The following is a 27,328-nucleotide window of genomic DNA, read 5'->3' on the forward strand; positions in this document are numbered from 1 at the left end:
AAGCCATTTACATAGAAGTCTCACCCCTGGAGCTCTCTTTCTTTTCCAGCCTTACCATTCCCACCACACACGTGTCTCCCACACACCTGGCTGCAGTCAGAACGCAGGTGGGTGTCAGGAGGATGGGGCCAGACTCTTCTCAGTGGTGCCCGGGGACAGGACAAGAGGTAACGGGCACAAACTTGACCATAGGAAGTTCCACCTAAACATGAGGAGGAACTTCTTTACTTTGAGGGTGGCAGAGCCCTGGCACAGGCTGCCCAGAGAGGTGGGGGAGTCTCCATCTCTGGAGACATTCCAAAGCCACCTGGACGCGTTCCTGCGCAACCTGCTCTGGGTGACCCTGCTCTGGCAGCGGGTTGGACTAGATGATCTCCAGAGGTCCCTTCCAACCCCTGCCATTCTGTGATTCTGCGATTCCCTCCCAGTAAATCTGTTCACTTCCACCTGGCCCTACCTATCTGACCAGCAGGACCAGATCGTGTCAGTCCCCTCCCCGGGCTGGTCATTTAAGATGAGCAGTGCAATTAGCACCATTACAGGAGCATGAACAGCAGCCCTGCTGAGCCCGTCCAGGCTGCCATGAGCAACCTGACCTGAGGAGCTGTGCGAGACTTGCACGTCACTTCAGCACAAAGTCACAAACCTTGTCACTAGCTCCACAAGCCACAACACACATACACATTCCTCCAAGAAGAGCCCTAATTGTAGGTCGGGGAGTTATCGTGGTGACATCCAGACTTACAGCCAGCAAAGCACTGGAAGACTTAGGCTCGCTCTATCGCATGGCTAAAAGACCTCACGCTCAATACTGGGGAGACCCTGCCTGCGAGGTGCTCTCCAGTTCTCATCTAGGGACCAGCCACTGCCCATGCAGTCCTCCTCACGGTCTACAGAAAGAAACAGCTTGCACCGTTTGCCTCCAGCCCAAACCCACTGATGGCTCTCCAGCTCAGGAGGCTCATGAAATCCCATCTCCAAGCACACCAGAAACGCTCTCACCCTCGGACAGCGTGCAGCAGGCGCAGCGAGGGGTAGGCAGTCCTGACATTGATGCGATGCTTCAGGATGAGCTCATTCACCCACTCCACTCGCTCCTTGCCCCCCTTGGCCATGAACGCCGGGATCCAGAGGATGCTGCCATTGAGGCTGTGGAGGCGTTGCAGCAGCTTCTCCCTCCAAGTCTCATTCACCAGGTCCTCGAAGGCCCGTTGGATGACCGAGGGGTTCATAGTCACCAGGTCCGTCTTCATGCCCACGTCCTGTGAGTACTCCTGGACAGGGGCCAGATTGCACCTGCGAGGGGAAACATCAAATACCCCTTTATAATGGACGCGAGAGAGGGCCGTGACAAATATGATGGGTGTTTGATGCCAAAAGCCAGGGCCAGTGACAGATGTGCCCATTCGCCTTCACTTTTGGGAGGAGGAGGAGGAGGAGGAGGAGGAGGAGGGAGAATGAGTCTCTGTACTAAATTAGAGAGGCTCTGACCTGCTAACAATGAGCCGTCCTAACATCGGGCGATCATTCCTCAACACGCCGGCATGTGCATGCGTATTCCTCTGGGGCAATGCTAATAACAGACATATCTTTGGTGTCTGGTGGGTGGGTTTGTACGGATCGGTATCTCTTCTGGTGCGCTTCAAAAATAACACGTAGCAACAAACCTCCCGTCTTTGCTGCCACAGCAGATTTTAAATGAAACGGCCTTTCCCACGCAAGGAAAGCACTCGCCTCTCAATTCCAGCCTTGCCGGGGTAATATTATCCCAAGTCCCTTTTCTCCTCCTGGTGAGTCTCAGCTAACAGCAGACCGGGTGGCACCGGCAGTGATAATGACACCAGCAGGAGGTGGACGCCAGGACATGGCCTCCACAGGGTTTGCCTGTCTGGAGGCTGTGACCTTCAAAAAAATATCCCTTTCTGTAGTATTACTGATGCCTCCTCCTAGGCTGCGCACGTGGATATGGGCACATGTGCTCCCCCGGGAGCTCCCGTGCCACGAGCTCCCGTGTCACGCCAGGGCTGAGGGATAAACTGCCAACAAATCACCCTCGTTATACGGTGGTTTCCTGGAGGTCCTTGAGGGGGGATCCATGGCCATTAAGGCGTGGCCATGTCATGTACATGGCGCTGGGTAAATGTCACCGGGGACCTGCTCATGGGGGGATGCAGAGAGATGTTCCTCCCGCTTGGTGAAAACCGGAGGGTACCCACATGTTAGCACACTGTGTGATCTCCTGTGGTGCTTTACAGTCAAGTTACAGTATTTAACGAGCAGGAATTACATCCTAACCATCTGCCTCGATAATCAGCCATTACTACTGTTTTCCTTACTTTACGGATGGGGAAACTAAGGGAATGGCTGGAAAGAAAATCCAGCTACTGGCACGCGGGGCCCTTGTGATCCACTCACTGCAGGAATAGAATCACTGCAAATACACATTGGATCTGAAGGGCTGAACCGTATCCTGGACACAGAGCCCATGGCTGATGACTGCCAGCCCCATCGAAAAGGCTGCCTGGATGGAGCAAACCTTCCCCAGGGAGATGCAGGTTCAAGTGGTGGCTTGGTGGCACAGAGAACCTACGGTGGGAAGAGCACGTCCATGTCAGACCTGCACTAGCATACGTGGCTGGGGAGAAGTCACTCAAAATCCCAATCCTTACACCCACAAAAAGCTTTTCTCCTGCAACTTTGCTGCCTGACACGAAAGCCCCTCCCTAAACTTTGCCAGAACTGCAATAAGCAATTTTTCCCTTTGCTCCCTCTGGTTAGACTTAAGGATGCAAACGCTAACGCCCTGTCCCCCGCGGACAGGATGGAGTTGCAGGCAGCCAGGCAGGCTTGAGCTGGGGGCAGAGGTGACATTATCCTCGTTCCCACATCCACGCCGGGGACCGCCTCTGTGAGCCGCTGATGGATTGGGCTGTCTGCATAATAGACTCGCCAGAAAGCAAATGTCTGCACACACATAAATCACCAGCGGACTCCTACAGCCCCTCGGCACAGAGATGTACTCGGGTGGCGGGGATGGGAGGCAGGCGCGCTCCTCCTCGCCACTTCACGCAGCTTCGGTAGCGAAGTCGGCGCGTGTCCCAGTGGGGGTCGGGATCTGCTGCCGCAGGTCCGTGGGGCAACGCGTCTGTGGGGACATCGGTGCCGGGGACGGAGCGGTCACAGGGGAGCGACAGACCTGGGCGCGCGCACGTGTGGTGCCAGGGCATCGTGCGGCACAGCCGGTGCTCGAGGGCAGAGGCGATGTGGGGAAGAATCGAGCTTGTGCCCATGGGAGAGCCCAGGACAGGGTTTGTTCGCAAGAGGGCACGCATGTGGGAAAAGAGGACGGAGTGCTTGGGACTGGGCATGCTGGGGGCTAATGGTGCCCTGGGGGGGGGGATAACGGTGCCCTGGGGGGGTTAACAGCGTACCTTAGAAGACACGGTGCATTTGCAAGAACACTGGAGGAGCACTTGGTGGCGGGTGGAGAGTTTGCAGCAAGGCGTTTGCATCGCTGAACCCTACGGGGCTGCGAGGCTGCGCTGTACCACGCAACCAGGACTCCAGCCCCTTTCCACCGCCCCGAACCCCCCCTGAGCCCCCACCCCCAGCCCCATCCCGCAGCTGGGCGCAGTCCCCCACCTTATCACGAAGCTGTGCGCGTCGATCTCGGGGCCGCAGCCGCTGCTGAGCAGGACCCCCGAGTTGCCGACGATGGCGCAGGTGGGGAACTGCTTGCCTTTGAGGGGCGAGGTGCGGGGCAGCAGCTCGTACAGGTTCTGCGAGACGTTCATGGTGCTGTCCCTGTCAAAGACATAGTGGATGACGTCCCCCGGCTTCAGCGTCCCCTTCAGCACCGAAATGTCCTTCTCCGCATCCAGGAACTTCAGGATCTGTTTCCTGAGGACAGGAAAGAAAGCAGCCCCATCAGGTGGGGTAGAGAGAGAATTTGCGTCATACCTAAGACGGACTCTTGCCTCCTGCCTGCCCTCGCTCCATGGCTGGTCCCAGCTGACTGATGCTGTCTGAGAACAGCTTACAAATGGATATCTCCATCTTAACGCCTGCTCCTTCACCCATCGCTTCCCGGGGAAGCCCACCATTAGCGGGGGGTCCCTGTATTTACCCCGGCGAGAGGGTCTCCTTCCCCCCGGCACGACCCACCGCCAGGACGCGCTAATCCCCACTTGGCCTGGAAAATGGGGGCTCAAGTGCTCCTCGTTTTGTCGTTGCAAGGCCAGCTGGTTCAGCCGGGAATTCATTTCCAAGCGATCGCTTACAGATATGAAGCCTCGCTCAGCAGGAGATAAGCCTTTTATTTCTTCCTCGACTTCTTTAGATGATATACAGAGGCAATTTGCCAGCTTGCACTGGAGAGGACCAAGTCTGTCTCTTGTCCTATAGGTAATTACCAGTACCTGATCTTCAAAGACAGTGTCTGGTTGTGTCTCCATTTGGATGAGGCTGGTTTAATGTTGTGCTTAATGCTTTCATTACTTCTGTCAACAACAGCTGGAGACGAAGAGTCATTTATTACTACTTCAGCTCTAGAGAAAAGAAAGACAGGGAGAGGGAGAGAGACAGGATCCGTTAGCATCCCAATGGCACTTCTAATCACTGTCTTCGGCTCCGGCTGCTGGAATTCAAACTTCATCAGAAAAGCAAAACTGTAGTTATTAGCTAAACAAGAAGTGAAAGCCTGTTTGTATTCTGCTACACTCAAGCAGACAGGCACAAATCCTTAAATACCTGCTTGCTTACACACACACAGACTTACAGCCAGGCACAGCTCCACAGAAAACACAATCCCGCACACCTAGCCGCAGAAAGGCACGCACACAAAACCACGAGCAGGCTCCGCAAAGCCGGGCTGGCGGCCGCACACTCGCAGACAAGACACCCCAGAGCTCCTGGGAGCCCCCCAAATTCACTGCGACATCCCCTACAAAGGGCAGCTGAGGTTGCCGACCCGCTGCCTCGTGGCTGCCCGTGAGCCCCCCAAAATGGAGCCGGCTCAGCTCCTGCAGCGGGTTAAAATCCACATCAGGGAAGTGCAACCTTCACTCCACCCCAAGGAGAAATTAATTAATTCAGCTGAGGCGCTGGGTGCTGCTTGTGCGATCGGGCGATGAGCATCCCGTTCCGAACAGGGGGAGAGGTTGGCTCGCTGGTAACTTTTCCCCCCGTTAGAAGCGAGCACGAGGATTTCAGCATCCGTCTCGCCTGTTCCAGACCCAGAAATGAGCAGGGGGACGGGCAACAGCCAGATGCTGCGGTTTGGAGACAATCGCTGGGAGACCCCAGCTTTTAATCCCTGCTCTAAGCAGCAAATCATCCCCCAGCACTTCAGTGCCATTTACATCCAATGGCAGGAATTAAGGGAGCCTCTGAATATTTGATTCCAGCCAGCCGCCCTCCAAAGAGAATACCCAAGCATCTCATCAAGAAGCCGTGCGTTGTGTCTGCAAGCCCCGAAAAAAACCTTCACACTTCAGAGCTCTCCGAAAAAACACACAGCCAAAGCACTCGCTATCAGCTAAAGGGAATCTCCCTCTCTGGCGCAAAGGCCTTTTTCCAGCTGGGAAATGGTTTGTAAATAAATACATTTATAAAAAGCCTGTAAACCCTGAGGAGGGAGAAGAGTGAGAGATGGGGCAGAGCTGGCGGCCCAGGCTCACGGACAACATCCAGCTCCCGGGAGCGCATCTCCAGCCCAGGGAAGGAGCTCCCGAGGACACACCGTGGCTCACGCTACTGTAATGTTTCGGAAAGACAAGGAAATGTGTTTATAAATGCTGGCTGCCAGTGAGTGTCCTTGCGTGTGTTCGCACAGCGCCTCTCCAGAGGCTGCCAGTCGAGGCTGTTGGATTTGTTTGCTTCTTGCGTTATTCCATATCACCTCGTGTCTTGCAAAGCTCACTTGTAAGGCGTCAAAAATCATAAAGGAAACGGGGTACAGAAATCTTGGGAATAACTATGATTTTTTGGGGGTTTGGCCATTTTCCGTGTTTTAATCAGTGGTGGCGGCATCATCGCAGAATGACATCGCCCTTCCTTTCCCGCGTGGTGTCACTAAGCGTTGCAGCCGCCCCACTTAACGCTGGGCTGACGTGAAATCATTGGAAAAATAACACAGAGAGACACTGAACGAGGCTGCGATGCCATGGAATGACTCTGCAATGGAACGACGTTACTGGAGCGCATTATGATAAAACCGAATGAAGTTCTGATGTCAAAGACAGCGATCTCTCGTCTAATAGCACATAGTAAAACTACGAAAATGGCAACTCTATCACTGACTTATTTTCACAATAAGTAACTCTCTCTCTCTCTCTCTCATTCTCTCAATCACCGTAACTTGCAGATTCTTGGTTATTTGCAAATGATTATTGCACTGAGCTGGGGGAAGGAGGGGGAGAAACGATTAAGAAAATGCAAAGCAGAAGTGAAAAGAAACAGATACATTTGCTAAATAAGAACAGCACTATCCAGCGAAGAGGAGAAGCAGATTAATAGCTGCCTTACAGCAAAAACAAATGAACACAAAATCTAATTTACAAACCTATTAGATTTGCTATGTAAGCTGTTCACAGCTGATCTGATTGTACCTCTGCCTCCAGAACTCCTGCAAGACAAAGGAAATGCATTATTTATAAACCCAGCTCCTCTTTGCCAAGCATTGTTCAACAGTCAAGAGATCCTGCTCTGAAGGGCTCCGAAGGGAGACACTGCTGCACCGTGCGCATCCCACCCCATCCAGAAGGCAGACGTCCCGATGCCTGTGAAGGGCTTTTCACATCCATCGTCATTGCTGCCCTACTGCGACCGTAAAGTCATTCCGGCAACAAAGCTCCTAACCAACCCAATTAATAATACCTGCGTGATCTAACCAGCCATCAAAGACATCTGGTCTCTGCCATCAAAGCAGCATGCAGCCTACAGGTTGCATTAACTACATCTCTCTTTTTTACGAGTCAGGTGTCAGCAGTGCAGAGAGAAGGTCTCCTCCATCTACAGGTTACCAAGGGACTTTCCCTGTCCCTTTCAGGTCGGGACTGAGCTAAAAGATCCGGACAGGATTCCCACCGCCGCTGTCTTCACCTTGGGCTTTCACCTGAGACCACCCAACACCTCCATTTTATCCAGACTGAGCCACCAGCCTCCTGAGTGACTCGTGGAGATCTCATCCTCACAGTGCACCTTCTCCCAGCTCTCAGTGACCCAGGCCGGGACCCAGGCTCCCATTCCAGCCCCCTTTGATCCCATGAGTGCCCTGAAGTCCCTTGTCCCCACCTTTGGTGTAACCCGGCTGAAGCTATGAGGCCAACTCACCACAGTCACCCCCATGCTGGAGCTGAGACCTGAAGTGACAGCCTTGTCACCCCCGTGGCCTGACACCAGCGCACGAGGACGGGTGCAGACCTGCCTGAGCAAGACCTGTGGGAACAGACAGCCGAATTTTCCGGCACCCTTGTGATGCTATAATGAAGAATAGGTGGGACCAAGCCACTTCAGAAACCAATGCCACTCATACGACCTGTGAATCCTCACTTAAAAATAAATACATACAAGTATTGGTCCGCGCCTAGTTGGCTGCAGAGCCCCTTCTCGCTGTAGCTTGCTGTTTTCAAAGGGGTCACAAAGAACCAGTCGCTCACTTTGTGCTGCGCAGAGAGAGCTGGGCTCCTTGTCAGACACGTGTTAACTGCCACGTGCCCATTGCTCTGTTTTATTGTTTCCACCACACAGATACCCAAATGAACACGAACATAAAGAGAACCAAATTCTTTTCTAGCGGAAATATTGTTACCTGGAAATATATACCTTAATGAAAATGTATCTCAGGAGCACGTATTTCTACCAGTCCTGAAAAAAAAATCCCCAACGCATTAGACATAAGTGAAAAAGAAATAGAGTGCGAGACCGCTTGGTGCCATCCAAAAAGATTTTCAGACTCGCGGGATGTGATGTAAACCCCTTCGTTAGGCTGAGCACCGTGTAACATCAAACCTTTGGAAACGCCGCGACGGTTGTCCCTTTCCTCCCTCCTGCCGGTGACCAACTACAGCCAAGTCAGAGCGATTCCTGCTCCGACACTCTCCTCTGTCCTTTGACAAATCTGAGAGTCAGCGAGCTGTTTCATTTTTTGGTTCATCAAGGGAACAGCAGGTCTAGCTTATTCCTAGAGCCTACTGGCATTTAACAAGCCTCCGCTTTAATGGGGTTCACCGCGGGGTGTGGGAGCAGACTGGATTAGTGTGCAAACCACGCGTCCTTTTCAGAGACGCCTCCTCCGAAGGAGCTTTCCAAATGGGATTCACACTCCTTCACACTTGCTGTAAAACAGATAGGGACTGGATTAAGGGCTTAGAAAAAGAAACGCTGCTCCCTGAATAAGTGCTGGTTCACAATCTCTGGGAAAGGAAAAAAAAAAAAATAAAACCGCAGAAATTAGGAAGTAGAGAAGACCTGTTAGCTCCCACCTCATCCATGTTTTGCAGCGATGGCAGGAATGATCCGAAGCATCACAACGTATTATTCAAATGCACTTATCCAGTCTAGCTATACATGCCCCGAGCGATGGGTCTGTGCGTGTCTCCTCCTGAAATTAAGGCAGGCGTCGGGGCCGGAGATGCTGGGCGGGAGGAAGACAGGTTGAGAGCACATCTCCCACCTCACTGCGTGCAGAGGTGGTGGGGAGGGAGATCGGCTGCCCGCGTCCCCTGCGGAGCAGCCCCTCAAGGGCAGTTTCAGGGGTCACTCCTTCTCCCTCACACACCGTGAAAAGTGAAAGTTTTCAAAATATTGTAATGCAAACAGAGCACGAAGTGTTCTCCTGTCATACATGACCACGGAGGGGGCGGCTCATCAGTGGAGGAGAGAGCAGGGCTCTGCTAGCCACCTTCCCATGCCTTGCTCCATGGCACTGGGCTCACCGCTTCGCTGGCCAGCAGCAGCCGGGATGCTCTTGGTGGACACCCGGGATGCTGGCAAAGACACCGCCCCCTGTACCAGGCTTGGTTTCTCTCTCCAAGCCATGGAGATTGCCCGAAGCTGGGACACGACACTTGGCTGAAGGTCTCAGCTGGTTTAGTGAAACCTAAAGAGCTCCTCTGGCTTCAAAACCATCAGCCTTTTGGCCCTTTGTGTCCTACACTGCAACTTCTGGACATCTTCCCTACAACCTCCCTTTGTACAGTCGAAGGCAACGCACGCTGTGAATATGATAACGTGGGGGGTATTGCCCCATCCAGCCATCCGGCTCGGCCCAGCCCACCGCTGGGTACCAGCCAGGCAAACCAGCTGCTCAAAACACCCCTAGTTTAGTCAAGCGTGGGATTTTCCAAGGTCTGCCATGCTTCATTACCAACACAGACAAGCCAATATCGCTGTACTGCTTCACTTCCCCCACCTGGGAAGAGGAAAACATGAAGAAATGGAAGGCACTAATTAAGAGGCACACGTTAAGAAAAAAAAAAAAAAAAAAAAAAGTCAGCCCATTTTATTACACTTTGCTGACCCGGAGCTTCAAATCTCTTGGCTTCAAAAGGCAAAGACCAACCTCGATTAAAATTGCACAGATAGGCATTGATTTTGAAAAGCTTTCTAGTGCTACACCGTGTTTAGATTGAATTGCCTTATTAATCTAGTTGTTATCAGTTTGATTGTATAGCCAGCTCCACAAAGTACCAACCTGCTTCCTAATCCTATTATTTACAAAACGCTCTTCTTTTGACTTCTGTTGGGATGTTTTCCAGTGATAAGTCGCATCTGTATGTGCTAATGCCATATTACTGGCTTATGCCATCCTTTCTCGTTTTTGCTTTGAGATTTTTCAAGCTGAATTTCCACTATCATCTAAGATATTATATAGGTCAAAATGCTCCGCGCTCAGATGTAAAGTGACACTGATTCATATATCAGAGGATAAAAAAGAAAAAATGTCTTATGGTTCAGGTCCAAATTTTCTCGGATGAATAATTTGTGACAAATCAGGTACGCGAAGACTTTTCTATTCACCCACTATGAATGGGCTGTTTAGGGTTTTTACTTCCCCTTTCATCGTTTTTCCCACTTCTTAAATGATTCTCTTAATTGTTGCTAGGTACGGTTCGGTCTTGCTTCGAGCAATTTCGATACGTGAAATCAAAGCTGCTTTGACTGAACAAGTAGGTCACACAGCCTCTTTGGGCGAGCGGGATCTCTAAGAGCAGGCTTTACACATCCATGTTCTCAGGCTTACAAATTCAAAAACGTGTTTTCCATGGATATTTTACGACGCCCGATTCCAAGTCCCGCTTCCCCCCAGCATCTGTGGCAGACAAAACACGTAGGAAGCGGGCACAAGAAGCATGAACGAGCTAGAAACTTCAGCCCTACCCAACCACCCCTTTAGCCACGTTTGTGGAGCCCATTCCTGGTGGAACAAAACCTCTGCCTCTTCCCGACCTTGGGCAACCTAAGTCCCCCTCTTCTCCCTCCTCCACATGGAAGAAAGGTAATAATCCCTTGGGAGATGGTTAAGCAGAATTTATCCACCTGAATTCCTCAGAACGAGAGTTCAGGGTGCCACGATTTTTATTTGAGGGGTTCAAATGATTAACGCCGACTAATTAAGTTTTCACAACTTGTTTTTGTGTTAGGGGCATTTTATGATCCTTGTTTTACAGCTGGGACACTTTGGGGTGAAGTGGCTTGGCCCGTAACACCAAAAAAATCACAGTCCCACAAGCCAGGATAGGAGCAGGCACTACGGGCTTACAGCAGACCTGTCCTCTTGAAAATGCTGCTCTGTGCGTGCTGAGAGCGAGCACGGCTCTTGCTGGGTGAGAAGGTAGGAGACATCACCCAGAGGACCCCAGGAATCGATGTGAAAAGGTCTCACTGGCCTGAAAAGTACGTGCAGGTCTCCTGAAATGGCTGCAGGCTGTACCCGTAAAGCAGTCTGCACTCGTAAAGCAGTGCGTCTATTAAAAAAAAATAAAAAAAAAATCACCACCTGTATTTACTTTGCTTTTTAAGGATTGCTCTGATGTTGTCCTCAGGACCTGCATTGCTATTTTCTACCTGAAGAGCACATGAGCGTGATGCCAGGCCTGGTCAGGGACCACCCTCTCAAAATCACTGCCCTCCCAGCCCACGGGCTGTCCCCGAGGCAGCTGGGTGGGCAGGGGACGCGGAGCGGGATGCTCACAGACCCTCTGCAGGATGCTGCTTTGTGGCCAGACGGACACCGTCACTGTAACTAACAGTTTTGGGGAAAGGGATACCCTGCCCAGCCTCTGGAAATGAAATACAAACACATACACTGCCCCCCTCCCCCCAGACTTGGTAGACTTGCTCCTGCTGACGCTCACGGTGATATATAATCCCGTGTGCATTCACAGGCATGAGCCAGACCTTGCAACGTCAGGGATTAGCTGGCACCTGCAGGTCACCTCGTTAGAGACGGGCTCGGATGCTCCCACTGCCCTATTAAGTAAGTGGATTCATTTTCCTGACTGAGAGCAGCGCAGTCATTAAGCTAAGCCGTGCGCCCCCCGAGTCCCCAAAGCCGGGGCTGGATTTGCCAGGGCCAGTGCTGTGACGTGGCTCAGGACACAGGCGTCAGCCCTCCCTCCCCTTCCCCGAAACTCAGGGCTTGTGTTGAGACCAGCAGAGCAGCAAACGCGACTCTGGGGCTTTTGGGGGAAAACTGCCACATTTCCAAGTTGTCTATGAAAGAGGAATAATTGGCTTCCAAGTGCCAACCTGTCCAGCCTGTCCCACGGGGTGGAGAAGCAAAGGTGTCCCAAGAGCCCAAACCGAGAAAGAACCGAGCCCAGAGGCTGGAAACTGGGATTCCTTGGGAAATGTATCCTGGCCTTCCATCTCCACATCGGGGTCTTGCTGAAAAGATGGAAAAAGGCCACACTGATCAACAAGTCCCCTTGTGGGCTTCTCACGAGACAAGTGGTTTCTGTAGGGTTTAGGTCAAAGCCCACCCATATCCATAAAATGTTCTGCTATCACAGGAGAGACAAATTTGCGGAGGAAAGGCTTCACTGATGGTTAGCCCCACACATAAACCAGCTGCAAATCAGAAACAAAAGCCAAAACCAGGCGAGAAGCGACGGGATCAGAGATGCATTTCTGAACCTTGAGATCATGGACTCCAACACAACGTCATGCACTCGCCCTAACACTGGTCCTCTCCCATCCAGAAATGCAGCTCTGGCAGGCTGGTTTCTCATCTCGCCTCCCTGTATCACATTTCATAACACACCGGGAGGAGCCAGGACATCCGACACTTGCTGATCAATCCCTGAGACATTCCACCAGTTGCCTTTGAGGCTTTCATCCCGGGGTGCGGAGCAGACTGCGATTAAGAGAAGCGGTGGCTGTTGGGTAGCCCTATGTACCCGCACTTCCCTGGCGAGCAAGGTTCTCTCTGTAGGGATTAATTTGGAAGACATTTCTAAATCATTTGTCTGCTAGGATGAAAGATCCTGCAATACATCTTGATGAGACGTTTGAAATCACACTTCGATGTGTTTAAAATCTCACTTGTTCATATTGTCACAGCTTGGCAGCCTGAGTGTCAAAAACTTCCTAAATATCAGGTGCTATTTTTTACTGCTCCCGAGTTTTCATTCTTCCCATCGAGCCGTACGACCGCGTTTGGGAGAGCGTGCCCGTACCGTGGCTTTCAGGAAAATCCCCTTGCCCCGCTGGGGTCCCGATGGAGCTGCGGCATACGAGCCGCAGGGGCAGTGCTTGGGCAGCCGGGCTGGCGGGGTAGCATCTTCCAGCATTCTGAGGAGACTCGGTGTAAAAGCACCATCCGACGGCCTCGCTGCAGCTCACGGCACTTGCTGTTACCCGCCACGGGAAATGCAGATCCGTCAGTCTCGCGCAAACCAGCCTTGCTAATTTGCTCACCTCCTCCCACGCCCCAATCCCACCTCCATCACGTCGCCCATCCTGCAGGTTCCTTCCCCGGGACCACAAGAAGATGGGAAGGTCGGAGGCGCTCGGCGTCCCTACCTGTCGGGTGGTAACCGCCGCTCCGCATCGGCTCCCGCGTAAACGAGAGCAGGGTTTGGCCCTGAGGTTTCTGCCTGGCTGCAAATCACTGTGTGTAATGATTGCAAGCCTACGGCGAGGACGCGGGAATCAAGACACATGAGTTTGCAAAACAGAGACACCTATTGCTTAATAGGGAATAAGCCAATTAGCCTGAAACGCTTACGTGACAAAACTGGTGAAGAATCAGCAGGAACGGCACAGCTCTGGCGACTGAAGGACACGAGGCAATGGGAGGGACACCAGGGGGATCACTCTGCGCTGGGGTAACCAGAGCACCACAACCAAGTCCCTGTCCCTGCCTTGAGCCACCTGCCCTGAAAGCCCTGTGAGAGGCAGGAGGATGCTTGAACAGCCTGATGCCTGCGAGGGAGCCACAGCCCAGGTCTTTAAGGCTCTGCCCCCAAGCCAGCACGCTCTTTCCTGAGCCAGAAAAGTGGCGCCCGCACCTGTGGAGTGTCAGGTCTCACATCCACAAGCGTTCACCATAACGTCAGCATGGCCCAAATCCATCACCCTGTCATGCCCTTGTTTTATCGCTGCTCTAAAGACAAAGTAATCATGCGCTCGCAGGGCTCAAATGTCACAGACTTCACGTCTCCCCATCCTGCAGGACCTTACTCCTTCCTCCATCTCAGGTCTTCCATTAGAAGTTTAATCCTGGCATCGGTTCAGTTTCTTTGGCTGCGCTAATGAAACAGCCAGCAAAGAAAAAGAGATTGAAGCAGGCAGAAAGGACCCAATTGAGGAGATTGGGGTGGGTGAGTGTTTGTGTATTTAGCTTTCCCCTTCTGGAAGGGAGAAGGGAAAAAAAAAACCAAGAGCCCAGCCAAGATCTAGAAACAAACTGAGACAAAAGGCTCACTGCTTAAAAAACATGTCTACACTGTACATTTTTCCTGAGATGATTTTTTCAGCCAACAGAGCAGAGCTATCAGGGAGCGCAAACAGCAGCGCATCAGTCTTGCGGCAGATCCTGTCACCCTGAGCGTTCGCGTCCCGAAAGACAGAAATCCCAGTGGCTCCTGCAGCATCTCGAATGCCAGATACCTTGGGAAATGGGAACAGTTCAGTACGAAACGATACCATGTCTGAAGGGCCCTGGGTCCTCAGGCTCATCCTCCCACACCCGCCTCTTGCCTGCTCTTCCCGCTGCTCCGTGCAGGCCCTTGCAATACTCAAGGTCTCATGTGGTTTCTTCTTTTGCTGTTGACGTGGATGCTGAGGACCTCTCCTGGGCAGTGACATCCTCCTGGGACGGGTACAAGCATCCTCAAAACACCATCGTGTGCCTACACAGAGGGTCGTAAGCGGCTGGATGAGAGCTGCGCCCCACAACTGCCTGAGCTATTTGCCCACCACCAGAGGCACTCACCAGCAATGGAGTTGTCCCAGGACCTTTGCAGGGACTTAGTCCCCAGATGATGATGTCCAGATGCCAAATATCGAAGAGCCAGCAGTGGTTTCAGAGCTCGGTCTCCTCTTTCCTGGCCCATAGAGCTACGCTGTGGAAATCCAGGTGGAAGTAAGAAGTAGTTTAATTACCAACTGAGCAGCTGCTGGTTGACAGTCGAGTGTGCTTCTGGGTGTCTGAAAAAGCGCTGGAGATGCCTTATGACGATGCTTAACCTTCACAGGGAAAACATGTCCCCTTTTGTAGCCGCTGGCTGAAAGCTGAATTATATCCCTGAGGATGCCAGTAAAGCCTGGGCTGGGAGGTGACGGGTCATGGTGGAAAACCCATCCTTCGATGCGGAGCTGCCAGACGCACGGGCGACACCCTGAGCCCACTGCAATGATGTTTGATTGAAGGAGGCCTTGAGAGAGCACTTCAAAACTGCATCGTGACTGTAACAATATGTGCTTTTAAAAACAGTCCTACCCATGGAGAGAGCTGGGCAGGGAGGGACGGCGTGCTCGGCATGCCGATGGCCAGCCTGGGCGGGTTTTTTTGTGTGTGTTTGAGATATTCCCAGTAGATTTCTGTATGCAATAACAAGGATTTCATCTGCAACAGCAATAAGAGAGTCCAGCGCTTAAATTTGGAAAGAGCTGACCCGGTGCACGAGCAGCCAGCTCAAGAATCAAAGGCTGCGCAAACAAGGGCAAAGGGGTCCAGGAAGGCTGGACGCTCTTCAAGAAGGAAATCTTAAAGGCCCAGGAGCAGGCTGTCCCCAAGTGTTGCAAGTCTAAAGGGCGGGGAAAATGGCCAGTCTGGATGAATAAAGAACTTCTGATGGGACTTAGGAATAAAAGGAGGGTATACCTCCTTTGGAAGAAGGGACAAGCAGCTCAGGAGGAGTACAGAGATCTCGTTAGGTTATACAGAGAGAAAATTAGGAAGGCAAAAGCCCAGCTGGAGCTCAACTTGCCCACTAACATTAAGGACAACAAAAAAAGCTTTTATAAATACATCAACAAAAAGAAAGCCAGGGAGAATCTCCATCCCTTACTGGATGCAGGGGGGAAAGCTGCAACCAAGGACGAGGAGAAGGCTGAGATACTTAATGCCTTCTTTGCCTCCGTCTTCAATAGTCAAACCAGCGATCCCCAGGGTGTTCAGCCTCCTGAGCTGGAAGATACGGATGGAGAGCAGAACGACCCACCCATAATCCAGGAGGAAGTAGTCAATGATCTGCTTCTGCACCTAGACACACATAAGTCTATGGGGCTGGATGGTATTCACCCAAGAGTACTCAGGGAGCTGGCGGGAGAGCTCAGCAAGCCTCTCTCCATCATTTATCAACAATCCTGGTCAACAGGGCAGGTACCAGATGACTGAAGGGTGACTAATGTGATGCCCGTCTACAAGAAGGGTCGGAAGGAGGATCCGGGGAACTACAGGCCTGTCAGCCTGACCTCAGTACCAGGAAAGATCATGGAGAGGATCATCTTGAGTGAGCTCTCACGGCAAGTGCAGGGCAGCCAAGGGATCAGGGCCAACCAGCATGGGTTTAGGAAAGGGAGGTCCTGCTGAACCAACCTGATCTCTTTCTATGACCATGTGACCCACCTTCTGGATGCGAGGAAAGCTGTGGACGTTGTCTGTCTGGACTTTGGTAAGGCCTTTGACACCGTCCCCCACAGCGTTCTCCTGGAGAAGCTGGCGAATCATGGCATAGACAAGTGTACTCTTCACTGGGTAAAAAACTGGCTGGATGGCCGTGCCCAGAGAGTTGTGATTAATGGGGTGAAATCCTCTTGGCGGTCGGTCACCAGTGGTGTCCCTCAGTTTTGGGGCCAGTTTTGTTTAATATCTTTACCAATGATCTGGATGAGGGGATTGAGTGCACCCTCAGTAAGTTTGCAGACGACACCAAACTAGGTGGGAGAGTTGATCTGCTTGAGGGTAGGAAGGCTCTACAGAGGGCCCTGGACAGGCTGGATCGATGGACCAAGGCCAACTGTATGAGGTTTCATAAGGCCAAGTGCCGGGTCCTGCATTTCAGTCACAACAACCCCAAGCAACGCTACAGGCTTGGGGAAGAGTGGCTGGAAAGCTGCCCGGCAGAAAAGGACCTGGGGGTGCTGGTGGACGGGCAGCTTAACATGAGCCAGCAGTGTGCCCAGGTGGCCAAGGCGGCCAACAGCATTCTGGCTTGTATCAGGAATAGCGTGGCTAGCAGGAGTAGGGAAGTGATCGTGCCTCTGTACTCGGCACTGGTGAGGCCTCACCTCGAGTACTGTGTTCAGTTCTGGGCCCCTCTGTACAAGAGGGACATTGAAGTGCTGGAGCGTGTCCAGAGGAGAGCTACCAGGCTGGTGAGGGGTCTGGAGACCAGGTCATACGAGGAGAGGCTGAGGGAGCTGGGCATGTTTAGCTTGGAGAAGAGGAGGCTGAGGGGAGACCTCATTGCCCTCTACAACTACCTGAAAGGAGGTTGGAGAGAGGTGGGTGTTGGCCTCTTCTCCCAAGGGAATAATGACAGGACCAGAGGAAATGGTCTGAAGTTGCAGCAGGGGAGGTTTAGATTAGATATTAGGAAGAATTACTTTACTGAAGGAGTGGTCAGGCACTGGAACAGCCTGCCCAGGGAGGGGGTTGAGTCACCATTCCTAGACGTATTTAAGGAACGTCTAGATTTGGCACTTCAGGGCATGCTATAGTGTGTGGTTGGACTCGATGATCTCAAAGGTCCTTTCCAACCATGAAGATTCTGTGATTCTAAGGAACCTCAGAAGGGTCAACAGCAAGATCAGGGTGACGAAGCTGATGACCGCCTGGCAAAGGAAAGCATCCCTAAATCTGATGGCATTTTTGCTTTGTAGCGTCACCCCCAAGAGTGACGATCACCCCTGGGCTGGTGCAGGGACTCCTAATGGGGTGACCCCATGGCCGGACACAGCATTTGTGCTGTGGCATCACTCACTGCTTCAGGAGGACCATTTCGGTCCCACTGCCCACACACTGAGCACCTTTGCCATGCGCCGCCCCCCCGGCTCACTTTCCTTCCTGTTCCTGGCTCCTGGTCCTCTCACCCTGCACCATCGCCGCTACCACGATGGGTTCGGGCAGCACCGTGCTCGCCTCCCTGCATCAGCCCTTTCGCTTCCCGATCGGAGCCAGTGCTGCTGCTCTTGATGAGGATGAACCTCCCAGGCCACCCCACCATCAAGGCTCCTGCTCAGCCAAGAAAAGGCATTGTTTAGGTTTACAGTGGGAACAGAAAGAAAAAGCAGCTGTAAAAATGCTCTTTTTTCTTTTTGTTCTTTTTTTTCTATTGCGTTGCAAGGGGCAGAGCTGTTGACACCCACCTGCTCTGTCGCGGTGTTTGCTGAAGGAAACTCTGCTCCCACAGTGAATCTACTGTGCCAGGGAACTCCCCTGTTTCCAGAGGCAACTGGGGATGGAAACCAGAGAACTGGCAAAATAATTATTGTCCGGTGTTGGAGTTTGGGCTTATTTCTTGTGGCTGAGGATGACCCAGGCCCAGGGAAAAACAAGTGATGGAGGCAATTAGGGATGGAGACCTCAGGGATGAATAAACAAAATACCTGCAGCCTGAAAGCCCAAGGAAAGAGAAAGGAGCTCCTGTGAAACGCTTTCCTGGAAGATCAAAAGCACATCTGGCACGCAGGTAGGCACCGACGAACAGATGTTCGAGCAGAATAACTATGGTCGCTGCAGAGAATACAAGAGAAAACAGAACCCTTTGTCCCGGAGAGGCCAGGAGGGCTCTCGGTGGCCGTGGGACCTGCTGTGTCACTGCTGGCCACGGTCCCAGGGCTTCGCTCGCTGCCCAGGAGCACGGCAGGGGCAGGGAGGAGTGGGCACCGTACTGCTGACGGCTGAAGCACTTAACCTCACCGTTAGCTGCTCAACAAGCCTTCGCTAAACGAACCGACATTTGCAACTCCTTGTTCTCTGCAGGGAGAAAAAGGTTTCCTTTGCTTTCCAGACTAGAATCGTGCCTTTGCGGGGTTAGAGATGGAAAACAAAAAGCCCACCTGGGCAAAAGGGAAACTTGAAGCCCTTGTGGGAGCTGCTGTGCTCTCTTCACGGCTCTGGACTGGACATGGCTTCAGCAACCCTGCACCCAAGAAGCTCTGGCTGGGGACACGCATCCTCCTACCACAGCCACCACCCTCCTCACTGCAACCTCAGAAATTCCCTCCTTGGGGGGGTCTCGCAAGCTGCCGACTGTCAGGACTGGACCGAAGAGTAACTTTTCACCAACTGTACTGGAAAGCCTTTAGAGGGACTGGTTACATTCACAGTGCTGGGCTTTCTTTTTGTGCCACTGGATTGCTCGCGGGTCTGCTAGCGCTTTCCACCCTGCTGCTCCCAGCCCTCCCGCCGGACACCGCTCCCCTGCGGGTACCACTGCTCCTGCTATTCCCTCGGAGCTCAGCTACGGAGATGTATCTCCTTCAGCTTGCCCTAGGCAGGAGCACAGGGGTTTTGGGCATGTCTTTGTGGCAGCCACCCCTGCCCCTGTAGGGCAGTGGGAGATGAAGGAGTGCTTTACAGGGAAGAAGGGGAGCTCTGCAGCCGACCTGAAATTGGCTGGTTGAGCTCAAGTTATCGTCAGAAGAGTTGCAATCAAAGCCTACACCGAGTATTTTCTTACTCAAATCAGTGCTCCAACATTGCTTTTATTTTCCAGCCCGATGCGTCACGGGGCTTTTGTCAGAGCCCTGCCGTACCCAGCGAGTACAAAGGTCTCTCCGCTGGCTCCATTTACATGAATAGTTACAGGGTGCCCGTGGGTTCTGTCCTGCAGAGAGGTTTTACTCCTCCAGACCGACCCGGATAATTGTTGGCTCGCCTGCACCCACTGTGTGAGTGCACAAAAGTGTATGTTGGTAGAACACAGCACTTTTTTCAACACAACTTTCTGGTGGAGAGCAAGTCTTCGACTGACTCTGGGTCAGGCGCAGTAAATCACAGCCTGAAAGACCTAAGCAGGACACTTATAGTCCAGGGACCAACCTCGACGAGAAGCGTTAAGACTACAGCACACCACAGACCACTCAGAGCAAGCACATCAGCCCCCATAAAGGACACAAAATCTCTTTCTGGCATTCCTGAGCCTTTGAAAGGCAGGCATTAGAAAAGGGCACATGAGGAAAAAGTGGCAATTTACTGACAAGCTTCCAGGTAGGCCGGCAATATTAGATACTCCAATTCATCACTTAAAAAGAGCAGAATATAATTCCTCTTGTAATCAGGATGGAAAGGCATGTGGCCTGGACCAGCAGAGAAAAGATTGACTCATATTAAGTCCAACCCATTACCAAGTGTCAAGTGCTCCCTAAGATGGCTCACACGCTAATTTGAGAAGTCACCTGGTGGCAGCGGGTCACCAGCTCCCTCTACAGACAATCAGGACACAGCCGGACCCCTGCAGAACTGCTACAGCAGATGCATAATAACAAAGAGTCCCTTTAAACTGCCACCAAGGAGCAGAATTTTCCTCCTCGTCACCGGCAATAATTATTCCGCTCGACTCCGAGTCCTTTGTCTTCCTCCACGGTGAGTGGTCTGGCCCGCTCCCCTACCCCGGGGTGGATGAAGAAATGGCTGGGATTGCCTTAGTGCTCCCCAAGGCAGACGCCGATGTGTCTTTTGTTTCTTTCCAGGGAAACAAAGAGCCGGAGCGATGGAGGGAAAATGTAGGCGCCACCGGGCTGCAAGAAAAGTTCAGCCGCCCGGAACCAGGTGGTTGTTCAGAAACAAAGTGCCAAGACCGTTCGCAACGGCAATACTTCACCGGCAGCAGCACCCGCCGGCGAGCGTGAGGAGCGAGCCGAGGCGAGCGTGAGGAGCACGCCTGCCTTCCCTCCCACCGACATCCCCCGGCACCGCAACTCCAGCCACGCGTGTGTAGGTGACACATACACACAATGACGGGGACGTAGCGGGATGAAAACCCGCGTGCAGGGGCGGCTGCAGGGTGAGGGGACCGGGCTAACGAGAGCGACACGGCGTCGGGAGCCAGAAACTGCTGAATTTTCATCCTTGCCTTGACACCTCTTTGTTTCAGCATCTCCCGTCTGCAGGAGGTGGTATAATAATATCTGGAGGAGCAAGATGGGACTGCTTAAGGAGCAAACATCTTTCTCAGCATCCTCTGCCAGGCAGAGCATCTCCAGCTGCCCTCAGCTCCTACCTCCCTTCACCTGCGATGCTGGGAACTTACTGCCCATGGAAACAGCATGGTTTTGTTTTGTTTTTTTTTTTTTGGTCGTCCTTTTGTCAGTAAGATTATGCTCTTACTCTGTACCTAATGAACACTTTGTTCTTTCTTTCTGTGATTTCTCAGTATTCGTAGGTGAGAGAAATATGTTCCCCCCCCGCTCCCACCCGTATGAGGCATATTCTTCCAAAGACAATCCAAATCGCAGGCAGGGGGCAGGGTATGTGTAAAAGTGGGCAAGCTGTTCGCGCCTCACAATAATTAGAGAGTGTTTCGGTGCCAAGGAAAAAGAAGAAAAGAGTTGCACCTGCCTGCATTTCCCAGCCCCCCTCGGTGGCTGTGAGCCTGCCGGGGGACACCTGGCCAGCCCTTCGCTTTCCTCAATGCGTGGGCCGCACTGACCAAAGCGAAGGTGGTCGATGGGGGTGTGGAGGAGGATGCTGAGCCACACGATCCACCAGACAAATATTCCTGACCTGGGGGAGAGCTGTACAAACACCTGGTACCTCCCAAACCGCTCACGCAAAGGAGCTATTCCCCCCCGGACACACAAAGAGCTCCTGGAAAACTTTGGAAGGGTATCTTTCACTACACTGTTGTGCACTTCTGCTGTCACACAGTCCCCTTTACATACAGGCCCTGTTTGCAAAAGATACTCCGATCGTGTGGCCCTCAAAGTTGAAAACCCTTTATCATCCCCTGAACTGCTGTCGATCGGGCACTCAGCTTTCCCACCTCTCCCCCACAAAACACTTCAGCCAGGTCAGAGCATCGTGTGGATCATCCCTGGTACCACGGCAGCACACAGGGATGAAGCGCTCTTTGTGCCAGGCTCCTGCGCGAAGAGTTTAGGGTGTAAAATGAATGGTGTTTGGCCCCTTGCTGTGTTTGGGATGAGGGAGTTCATCAAATCCAAACCACTTCGGAGATGCAATAGGGAAAAGAAGTGTGTGGGAGAGGGCAAGGCAAGAGAAAGGGTCAGTTTGCCCTACTTCAGAATTACTTCTTAATAGAGCAGGGTCCCACCTTTGCTTTGTGCGTCCCTGTATCGGAAGCACAGCTGATGTGGGAGCTTACCTATGGAAAAACGGTCTGGGACTAACAGATATCAGAGGGCACCAGATTGCAGGACCCCTCCTTCGCTCCCCGGGGCGTAAGGTGCTCCTCTCCTTTGCTAGTTACCTTTTGCACTATTATTTCTGAAAAGCCGTATGAAACGAGCTGCTCACCGTTTCTACAGAACTCATCTGACCCTGTTGCCGTCTCTGCCGCTGCACCGCTTGGCAGTACTTCCTTGGAGGAACTACAGCAACAAACTCAGATGCCAGGGCTTGGAGATAAGCAGCCAGCAAACATCTAATTTCCATACAACGTACAGAAAAGAGAAAAAAAACACCAACCCAAACACTAGGAATCCCTGATGAACCAGGGTGAAAAACAGGACAAGTAAGTAACAAAACAGAATAGATTTTCAATAAGGGCACAGCAAGTTCCGGCGGACAGATCTAGCAGATAGACAAGGAGAGAGAAGAAAGAACAGAAGCTGGAAAAGAAAATGGGAGGAAAGCAAAGGGATCGGAGCAGTCTGTCCGATGGGGAGGACGCTTCAGAAGCTTTTCATTTCCTTTATTATTATATAGATAGTGCCAGCTCATTGCAGAGCAACAATTAATCTAGCCTGGTAACCCACGGTCCGGTGCTGGGTGTTTCTGGACAAGGCTACTCCCCTTTAAGCACTTCTTGCCTGTGGCACCCAATATAATATAACAATGAAACAATGACAAACATCACTGCATTTCGTTTATAATTTTAGTCCCGAGTGCCAGGTATTTGTTTTGATGTGACGCTGTGGGCAACGCCACCTGGTCCCAAACAGAAAGATCTTCTGCTATTTGGGCACTATGAGTGCACCCCACACTGCTGGAATTATTCGGTTTGTTTTCCTGTGCTACTGTAGTGAGTTCCTCAAGTTAATACAAACCCTCCTCTCAGCATTTGTTCCTCTCATCCCCTAAGTTTCCAAGCAGCCCCCAGAGATAGGGTTTATGGGGTGGGTGGGGTGTTGCTCCTCTCCTCAGCCTTAGGGGCTGCTTTAGTCCCTGCCAGGCAGGGCACCTGCAGGTAAGCACCTGTCCTGGAGGCAACCGGGGAGGGGTGATCACAAAGCCTGTGGGGACAGAAAAGTGGGTTCAGCTCTCCCACCCTGCTCCATTACCCCCACCCAACTGGTCCCTGCTCAATCTCTCCCACCCTGTGGACTGGTCCATGCTCCAGCACCCTGCAGACTGGTCCCTTATCCATCATGTCCGCAAGCTGGTGCCCTCTCCACCATGCCCATCCAGACCAGCACTGGCACCCAAACCCCCTGGGCTGCAACTTGCCCCACCATACCCGGCCAGCAAACTGCCTGCACCAACATCCCACTTAGGGACCTGCTCCATCAGTCCACCAACACCTGAGCACTGCCCACGCCCAAACCCCTCTCTCCAGACCAGTATCTGCTCCAACGTCTCTAACCAGACTGGTACCCGCTCCAGCATCCCTACCCAGACCTGCACCTGACTGTGCATCCCTACTCGGACCAGGACGTCAATGTCTCTAGTGGGACTGGCACCTGTTCCAGCATCCCCACCCGGACAGGAACCTCAGTGTCTCTAACGGGACCGGTACCGGCTCCAGCATCCCCACCCGGACCGGTACCCCAGCACCTCTAACGGGAGCGCTACCAGCTCCCGCACCCTTGCCCGGACCGCCGTGGCTACCCCCGACCCCCTGCCCCGCCGTGCTCCGTCCTGCCCGGCCGGGGGGGCGGTCCCGCCCGGGGCTGCCGCCGGCTCCGCGGCGCTGCGCGGGAGCGGAGCGAGCTCCCTTCCCACTTCGGCGCGGCAAGAAACCGGGAGAGCCGGAGACAAAGAAACTGTCGGGCTCCCCCCCCACACTCCAGCCCTCCGCCGCCGCCTCCTCCGCCTCCAGCACCCCCATCCTCCGCGCCCCTCCGCGCCGCGGAAGGGGGTATTTACCCGCTCTCCTCCTCGATCTCGGAGATATCGGCGAAGATGAGGAAACCGACAAGCAGCGTGAGCAACGCCAGCGTCCAGCCCCGGCACGGCAGCGGCATGGCTCCCGGGCTGGGCTGGGCTGGGCAGGGCCGGGCCCCTCCGCGCCGCTCCGCGGGGTGCGGAGCAGCGGCTCCGCGTCCCGGCTCGGCGACGCCGCCGCCGCCGCCGCCGCCGCCGCCGCCCGGCGGGGCCGCTCCGCCCCTCAGCGCCCGCGGAGCGCCCGTCCCGCCCCGCCCGGCGCGGGGAGGGGGCGGACGGGGCGGGCTCTGCCCCCGCTGCCCCCCGACGGGAAAGTTTGCGGGGCGTCCCGGCAGCGGCTGCCCCTCGTTCCAGGGATGCGGGGGACACACACACGCACACCCCCGCCACCTCCCCGCCCTCCGGTGCCACCCGCCGAGCTTTTTGTTGGGGGTCCCCCTGCGCCGCCGCGGAGCGTCCCCTCCCGTGCGCCCACCGGCGCGGTGCGGCGGGGTCAGTCCCGGCCTTGGAGGCGGGGGGGGCGGGTACGGGCAGGCGCGGGGTTTCTGCCCGAACGGGCAAAAACTGTCATCAAATAAGACACAGCTACTGTTTGCGATGGCGGTGGTTGTGCCTTGTCCTCTCCTGCAAGGCGCCTGCAACAGAGCCGAGCTTTTGGGGTGGCAAACGGTTTGTTTACAAAGATGATACATAACTCATCACACCTATCCCTATTACTATTAATACCCATTTTGGTAACAACAATGCTTTGCATTACTATAAATACCAGCTGTCACAACCACACCAGCCCTGCCACGATTCTTGGGATCTCGCCGGAGTTGAAACAGGCAGAATTTATTAAGCACAAACCACGCAAGGGGCTCCGCTTCTGGAGGCGCTTGGATGCATCGCTGCCACATTCACAGCCCCTGTGAGCAACCTCTTGCAGGCTCTGTGGATTTTGTTACCGAGCGAGAAAAGGCTGCAGTTTCTACCCAGAAAGAGAGATGAAAGTTGGGAAGAAGGAAAAAGGCACCATCTGGAGCGAAGAAAGGTCAAAATAAGACCAAGAGGTCCTTTCCCTACACCCCTGTTATCTGTTAGTGCAGCGCCAGCCCGGGAGAGGAGAAGCCGGCTGTGCCGGGGTTAGGTGAGGCCAGTCTGGCAGAGTGTCTCCAAAGCCAAGCATAATTCTTTCGGACCAGAAAGTTGCTGAAAATCAGAATATCTGGTGATATATGCACCACCGAGCCGGAGAGGGCCGCGGTGGATTTATAATGCAGCAGATAGAAGAAGCACAGATGTGTTGAGAGAGAGAGATACTAATTGCTTACATATTTAAAACAGCATCTTTAGTCTGAATGGGAGGCACCATTAAGCAAACCAGAGCTATTAACTGGGGCCACTTGGAAAGCTGCCATTTTCCCTTCTGCACAGGGCTTTTCGCACCAATACAAAAGTGTGTTGCTCGGGGTGTGTGTGTGTGTGATGTGTGTCAGTGTTGTGTGATTCCTACCCAGGGTGCCGAGGTGATTTGCACTGGGATAAGCATGTCCATACGTACGGAGATGGGTGACACCGGTACTGCGTACGGGAAGGCGTACTCGGCAGAGGACTTTTCTCTTTATCTGGATTAAATGGTGGAAGGAGCCTGTGATTTCCTGGGGATGCTGAAGCTCTTGTGGACAGAGGAGACAAACAAATCATCGTTACATTTATAGGGGGAAAAATACAACATAGGTGAGTCTGGTACAATTACACCATAGTATATATGGCAAATTTACAGTCCAGTATACAGCTTTTATAATAGAGCATATTCAGGCCCCTGGGGAGAAAGTGATTTTAGGTGGTGTAAGTAGCCCCATAATTTACCTTCTGCATAAATCTGAGAAAATCCTCATTTTCCTTCTGTTTTATTCTTCTTGGACTCCTTTTGCTCACCATTTCCTGGAGTTTCACAGCAGTGTGACTGGCCTGAGGATGAGGAAACAGGCTTCGGGGTGACCTTGCTGGTGCAGGGACTGACATCGGGGTTTCCCGAGATGCAGCGGGGCAGAGCACCAGTCCCCTGTGGTTCGGGAGCACCACTCCGCAGCTGGCTGCCCGTCTTAACGCATCCTCGAGAATACAGATGGAGATGATCCGCTCCTGCATCTTTTTCAGCTCCATCCCAGGTGGTGTTTTGGCTTTGTTTGTCCGATCTTTCTGTCTCGGTTGCCAATCACGGTGGCGATGTGCAGGAACAGAAATCAACGACGGCGGCGGAGCAATAAGCGGAGGGGGATCATTCGGTGCATGGCGGGAGACGGTTTGCCTGGATGAGGACCCTCACAGGGCCAGGGACATCCTGTTTGCTGAGATGTTCCTTCCGCTGAGGAGTAGCTTGTGTTAAAAGACATGCTGGGAATTGACTCTACTCCTGCGTAAATCAGTGGAAAGACTGCTATTAACTGAAATGAAAAAAAACAAACAACACACCTCCTTGCAGGGTGAGCTGAGAGTTAAGCTTGATGCCCTTCACTGGAGAGCTGCGCTGCTCCGGGCTTGCACAAAGAGCTCTGGGAATCCTGTACGTGGTGTCATCTGTTGCTTTATTCCTATGAAGGATGTAGGTCGGAGAGAAAGGTCATTCTTCGGCTGATGAGGCTTCAAACACAGGGAGCTGGACCTTGCAGTACAGCCGGTTTTGAATGAGGAGGCAGCGTAAGCTATATGGAAGGCGCAGGAACAGTGCGGCTTGCTGACTTATTTTGTAATCAATTAACGAGGCCGGATAACATCACCAAGTGCGACTCTGCCACGAAAACCTGGAGATCGTGTTGCGGTGCTGAGGGCTAAACTCTGCCCGATCAGGAGTCTTACCACAGCGATAGAAATAAATGAATATAATACGTGCTGACTGCAGGAGAGGACGTTTTACTCTGCATTGGCTCCGAGTCCATCCTTTACAGCATCCTGGCCAGATTTGAGGGAGGAGGAGATAATGCACCCTAGTTTGATGCATTCCTCTGTATCCTGAAGAACTGCAAACTGCTTTGGAGCAATTGCCATAGTTCCTCAAGCGTTAGTCGTTCTGCACATCCAATTCCCTATGAATCCTTGCATGATTCAGCTTAACCAGGTGCATAAATGTTGCAGGATTGGGTCCGTAAGCGTCCAGAGCCTCAATTTTATGTCTCATTTATAAGATGGGTTGCAGGAAGATGAGAGCAAACTGTCGCAAATAGACTGTTGTGGTAGAGTAATATGTTCTGAAACATAATAAAAGGCTATTATATCTTCTAGTTCCTAATAATTTGAGGAAATAATTCTGTATCCAGAACATAGGGAGTAAATACAATAAGGTGCACTGAAAAAAAAATAAAATCTTAGCATAACGGCAAAAGTAACTGCGGCAGAACAATATTGCATTTTGCTGCTTTGAAGGGAGAAGAGAAAAGAAGTGGCATTTTTACATTTTCTTTTGACCTTTGAGAAATATCAGGAATATGTAACAGCCATATTCACCAACAATAGCTCGGAGGATTCCGAGAATAAGAGTTAAACACCCAGGGACATTTACAAACGACTGGCAGAGAGGCGATGAATTTAAGATGTGGGTATGAA

General features: G+C 52.7%; 1 protein-coding gene across 2 annotated transcripts in view; it reads right to left on the bottom strand.

The window, feature by feature from the left end:
* The window catches only part of ST8SIA2 (ST8 alpha-N-acetyl-neuraminide alpha-2,8-sialyltransferase 2), a 35,992-nt gene extending 12,043 nt beyond the window's left edge, over positions 1-23,949 (bottom strand). The window contains exons 1-5 of one of the 2 annotated variants that reach the window (XM_074601551.1): positions 23,726-23,949; positions 6,563-6,625; positions 4,419-4,547; positions 3,643-3,900; positions 1,003-1,296 (exon numbers count right to left, since the gene is read on the bottom strand). In XM_074601551.1, coding sequence (XP_074457652.1) covers positions 1,003-1,296; positions 3,643-3,900; positions 4,419-4,547; positions 6,563-6,625; positions 23,726-23,823 — 842 coding nt within the window. In that variant the 5' untranslated portion in view covers positions 23,824-23,949. The remainder of the gene's footprint in view (positions 1-1,002; positions 1,297-3,642; positions 3,901-4,418; positions 4,548-6,562; positions 6,626-23,725) is intronic. The other variant, XM_074601552.1, reaches the window with a different exon arrangement.
* Between the last annotated feature and the right edge of the window lie 3,379 nt (positions 23,950-27,328).

This window comes from Larus michahellis, chromosome 9 (genome assembly GCF_964199755.1).
Source record: "Larus michahellis chromosome 9, bLarMic1.1, whole genome shotgun sequence".
In the NCBI taxonomy this organism is placed as follows: domain Eukaryota; kingdom Metazoa; phylum Chordata; class Aves; order Charadriiformes; family Laridae; genus Larus; species Larus michahellis.